The sequence below is a fragment of the Diadema antillarum genome, unplaced genomic scaffold (assembly GCF_040938485.1).
Source record: "Diadema antillarum isolate AM-2024a unplaced genomic scaffold, OU_Dant_1.0 scf00000072, whole genome shotgun sequence".
Classification (NCBI taxonomy): domain Eukaryota; kingdom Metazoa; phylum Echinodermata; class Echinoidea; order Diadematoida; family Diadematidae; genus Diadema; species Diadema antillarum.
Window position 1 is genome coordinate 1,317,747 of NW_027270961.1, and position 5,451 is coordinate 1,323,197.

The 5,451-nt window shown below is 38.7% G+C and overlaps 1 protein-coding gene across 1 annotated transcript; it reads right to left on the minus strand.

Moving 5' to 3' along the window:
* On the minus strand, positions 1-3,113 carry LOC139717183 (uncharacterized). The gene is made up of 3 exons (XM_071628684.1): positions 2,684-3,113; positions 1,579-1,768; positions 1-303 (listed from the first exon to the last, which is right to left on the minus strand). The coding sequence occupies exons 1-3, from the start codon at positions 3,091-3,093 to the stop codon at positions 193-195; spliced, it is 711 nt and encodes a 236-aa protein (XP_071484785.1). The 5' UTR covers positions 3,094-3,113; the 3' UTR covers positions 1-192.
* Between the last annotated feature and the right edge of the window lie 2,338 nt (positions 3,114-5,451).

The following is a 5,451-nucleotide window of genomic DNA, read 5'->3' on the forward strand; positions in this document are numbered from 1 at the left end:
ATAAACAAAGAAACAAAACCTCAGCCAGATACATACAGTTAAAAAAAAAAGTTCCATTTACGACTAATACATACATGACTACATGCTATTGCAACTTGATATTTGACTCACAGATGTTCTGGCCTTCAAACATGGCATGGGTTACAGACTTGGTACAGTAACATAACAAACAGAGAGGAAACGGAGGGATGCCTATCGTAGTGATTGACTCCAGTTGATTGGATTGTAGCACAGCAGCTCACGTTCCATCTTGTGCTGGTTTCTTCTGTTTATTCGCTCATCTTGTTCTTTATTTTCCATGATCTGTGTATAGTAAATAAAATAAATACATGCAAAGTATTAAGTAGAATCACAATACTAGTTTGTATGTACCATTAATAGATGGTAAACCTACTAAGTGCAGTATAGTATGGAAGTTTTACAATGCTCAGTGATCTATGCTATATACACGTACCATGAACATTTGTCTCGTTCATTACACTGGAAATTTTCAGTATATTTGCTTGAAATATGGCATGGAACATGGATTACAATTTAATAAAGATAATTTTCAAACTTCAATCTCTCATGGCCTCTTCTTACTAGCAAGTCTAATGATATACCGGTAAATCATATTTCTGTAGCAATGTACTGTACAATGCATGGAGCCCACTGTTGATATTGAGAGGGGGGGGGGGGAATATCAAGATATGCTTTGAAAGGAACAATATCTATGCAGGATCAAAGTGACTGCAAAGGAACTCAAAACAACAATGATTGAAAAGACATTTACACCAGGTACAATGTACATGATATCTCTGTAATTCTCTATGGGAGCCTTCTTAAATCTGGGTGTTTGAATCTGTCAAAGTGTTATGTCAACAATACCCTGACATGCCTAGAGGAATGCATCTGTGAGGAATAGCACCTTATCAAAGCTATGTCAACAAACTCCTGATAACCTAATTACCTTGTTAAACAGTTTCATGGCCAAGCAATGAGACATCTCTGGTAAATGATGATCTTTCCTTTAATTTGCTACAAACTGTAATGAGTTAATGTACACACTACTGCAGTGTTACAGGAACTCAGTATAAGTTGTATTACCATGGACCTACTGTAGGTCCATTTATTACCAAGTGACCCAACTGTTATAAGACAGCACATTAAGACATACATGTACTGTATTTAGCCAGTCCTAACTGCAGCATAGCCTTACAATAATCATTAACTTTGGTTGACTGTAATAAGTGTATATCTCTTCAAATACTAAAACAGAATTGAACACAGGACAAAGTGTTTTTGAATGGTGTAAGATTCATTTCTGTTTACCACACTGATACAATACATGTACAATGTAGGGAAACATTATGCATGTAGTATACATTTTACATGCAGATTTCTAGCTCACTGTTGACTGCTTCAAAGACATTTTGGACCTTTGGGGCATACGGGATGGATCACATACAGAAGAACAAAAAGTACAATGATAACAAGAACATGAAAACTAACTAAAACTGTGAACCAATATAATGTGAGTCAGCAAACATGAATTTACAAACAATGTAGAGACATGATGGTAACATTCTCATTACCTACCTTTTTGTTCTCATCCCTAAATTTGTGCAGGTAGATAGCCTTCTTGACAAACGCATCCTTGTCTGCAGTCAGGCATTGTTTGTCATAAGCCACCGCTGTCTCACTCTCCTTCACTCGATCCACAAGAAACTTTCTTCTCACCGACTCCTTGTCTGACATCTGGTCTTTCAATGAACTTCTGATATGTTGCCTATGAAGATATATCAGAAATTTGAATACATCACATATCACTGAGTCCGATGAAAAATGGGAGAATAATTTCGGGCTCACAATCTTGTCTTTCTGCAAAGTTTGCAGAGTATCATCTCATCCATTTTCATCATTACCACAAATTAGTCAACAAACATTTGCTTTGGTATTTAACAGTAGGTCCCAAAAATATTAAGAGAATTTGATATCATTTTTTGAAAATCTTACTGAAGGATACTTAAATTAAAAGAGAAAGTTATTTTGCATGTTAACCATAACTAGTATATCAGTGCAATGAAAATCACTGGTGAAATTTGACACAATAGTCAGCTGTGAACGTCAAATGACAACTGTTGCACTATGAATCACAATGTGTAAGGCAGTTTGAAATGTTTAGCATAGCCATTTTGCTTTAACGACCCAAATAATCTCCTATTAAAAGTAGTTGCTTATACTTCTACTTTTGGATGGTAAACAAAATTACAAAACAAATCATATTTCCTAAATTTGCAGAGAATATCATCTAACTCTGTCTTTGAGGATGATCAAAGATTTCATGTCCTCACTATATCTTCCACTGTCATTGGAAATATATTTATCATGAGAGACAATAAGATTTGCTTAATATGTCTTTTAGAAATATGTGAAGAATACAACCATGCAATATCACAATGTGATTTTGAGGTAAACACAGAATATAAAGTTTAGATACTGACAAACCCTTTACAGCTGAGGTAGTGTTCAAAATATTTTCTTCCTATTGTTCAAATCTTCACACTGCAGTATTGCATCTTTTACTGCTTTCATTTGAAAAAGCTACAAAATGTGGAGGTGGAGGAGACCTCCTTTGGTTTAGCACTTTCACGGAAAGAGCAATTAATGTCCCAGAAATCTAAAGATAACAACTTTTCTTTACCTGTACTCTTCTTGTTCCATCTTTGTGCCATAGACAGGTTTCATCCATGCTCTGTGAAATTTGTGATACTGTTCTCTTTTCATGTTCAGGGTTCTAAGCTCATTTTTGTAATGAGGGTTTGTTGTCTCCAAGCTCACAGTTCTGCCAACTTTTGGTGGGTGCAGAGGGTCAAGTCGTGGGTATGACCGTCCACCAAGGGCTGTGTGAGGAGCCTGCTTGATGTCAGGATGCTCTGTGGCTGAACCACCCCATGAGTTTGAGAACTGGCGGTATCCAATGGAAGAGTGCGACTTTCTTTCGGGTTCATCATTACTGATTGTTGGGTAGAGGACAGATGTGATGGAAGTTTGCGCTGGGGCAAGACGCGGAAGGGTTGTCATCCTCGGTCTAACTATTCCTCGATCAGGCATGACAATCTGTGGAGGTAATAGTGTTGGGTCATAAAAATATAAACTCTTTGCGGCTATTTGAATACTTCTTAGCACTAATCTACTTATCCACTACAAACTTCTAGCGCTACTGTACATACAAACCACATTTTTTATAATACAACGGACATTTCTAATAATCATAATAACTGTAATAGTGAACTTGTTAAGCATATATCAAAAGCTTTGTTTACAGTGTATATTGCCTCATTGGACCAGTCTGGTAGTGATATTCTCAAGCTGTCTATGGAAATAAAAATATATTTCTAAAGAAACCAAATAAAAGTAATAAACAGGACAAAAAAGCATAAACCAATTACTGCTCTTAATATGACTGCAAGGCTAGTGTGGTGTTGAAAAAAAAAGTATGGTATGAAACACAAAATAAACATAACTAGGGGCAGGCTTTGACTTGACTGAAAAATCGATCTGAATCTGGTCGTTGGGATATGTTGTGCGGAGACTGCGTCTGGCTTCATGGAGTCCCCTCCTATACGAAGAGAGCTGATAGCATTAAAAAAAAAAGAAAATAAGACTCTTCTGGACAGACAGATTTTTCTGTCTAACAGGTTAGATCCTGACCTAACCAACCCATTAACTTTACAGTTTGAAAGCAATAGTCACTAGTTCGGCTAGTACTACTGACACTGTACAATGGTACAAGCATGTGGTAGGGTGTGTTGCTGGAATTTTAGTAGAAAAGCATCGGGATGCCATCGAAATCGACCCTACCCTGAAGTCTATACTGTTCCCCAGCAATTTGTGCGTTTACTGTGAACATTAACAGCGAGATATTTCGCTCAGCAATCATTTTTGTGAAGTCATTTGTGAAGTTTAGACCCTAAAGATCATGATCGATACTGCTACTGTTTCTAACTGTTAGTCTCGTTAGATCCCGTTTTAGACCTTCAACTTCCAAGATTGCTAGGTACATAGTTGCCCTTTTATTCAAGTGCCATTGTCAAAATATTCAGAAGTATGTGGGAAAAAGCGTGGGATAAAATCCGACAGCTCGACAGATCGGCAGGCGGGTTACGCTGGAAACAAACACACTACGGAGTATTGTGCGGCGTGCGGCCGAAGTTCTGGCAAGGGATCGTCCGGGAGGGGGACGACAGCAGCTGAAGGCGGAGCACCAATCGTGAAGTTTGGAAACAAAATAAGTGTTCGAAACAGAGGTATAATGAACATTATCATACTTACCAGAGACAATGAGTCTAGAGCGTTAGTTTCATGATAATACCGCTGACAGACACTTTCTTCCTCCTTACAAGCTTAGTTTTAATATTCCTTCTCAGATCCTTCTTCCGAATCAAATCGTCCCTTATTCCTATGCGGGATGTTTACAGCAATATACAATTGCTACAGTACACGCACACACGTTACACACGTACGTACATATGCCCGGTGTTTAGTGTGTACGGTCACGTGACTTCAACGTTGCTAGGATCTCGGACAGCTTGTGCTTGCCGCTCGACCACTTGACGCACAGAAACCAAAGATCAGCATAATGGAAAGGCGTGGTGGGGTGGGATGAGGGAGGGGGCACCTCCCTGGTCTGACGCTTGGTTTGTGCGCCACTTCACAATTACTATTACATTGTTTTACAATAATTTGTAAAATAATTTAGTCGGTGCAAAGGATGTCAGAGGTAATATTTCACTGCATTGTCCTAGAACAACTTAGAGATATAAGGGGGGGGGGGGGGGGGGGAACTGAGGGGCGGGTATAGGGGTACCCCCCCGTCCCCAGTTTCGACGGGACGAATATGTACAGGCTGAACCATCCGAGAGTCATGGGTTTTGTTGTGATTTTTAATTTTTAATGGGCGTACCAGCGCCTAACATGAAATACCCTCATGCTGTTGTCTAGATCTATAGACTCAAGAAACTGCAAGGTATGCTTATTAAATGAGAACCTTAACAAAACTCCATATGCCTAAGAAGGGTTTTCTCTCAAAACAGAAATTTAACAAGGCTTGAAAATAAACAGGGGAGCTGTTTCTGTAGTAGATTTGTTATGCTATAGCAGGGAGGTGGGAAGAGATTCCCACCTCCCTGGCTATAGTACGTTTATAGGCATATTATAGTACATAGTATATGGTATAGGCCTATGGTATATAGGCATAGGTGTTATTTCGAAGGCTTTCCAGATATTGCACTTTGTGTAACGAGGTTTGTTTGCTTTTAGGGCAAAACTGTCGGTCGAAGATGTCCAGTTTGTAATTCAGTAATCCTGGTTGCTTTTTGCACTTGGCCAAGGAAAATTGTCAGCCTAGGGATTTTGAAAAGATTTAGAGATTTTGATAAGTCATTGTCGGCTATCTAGGGCCTGTAACTC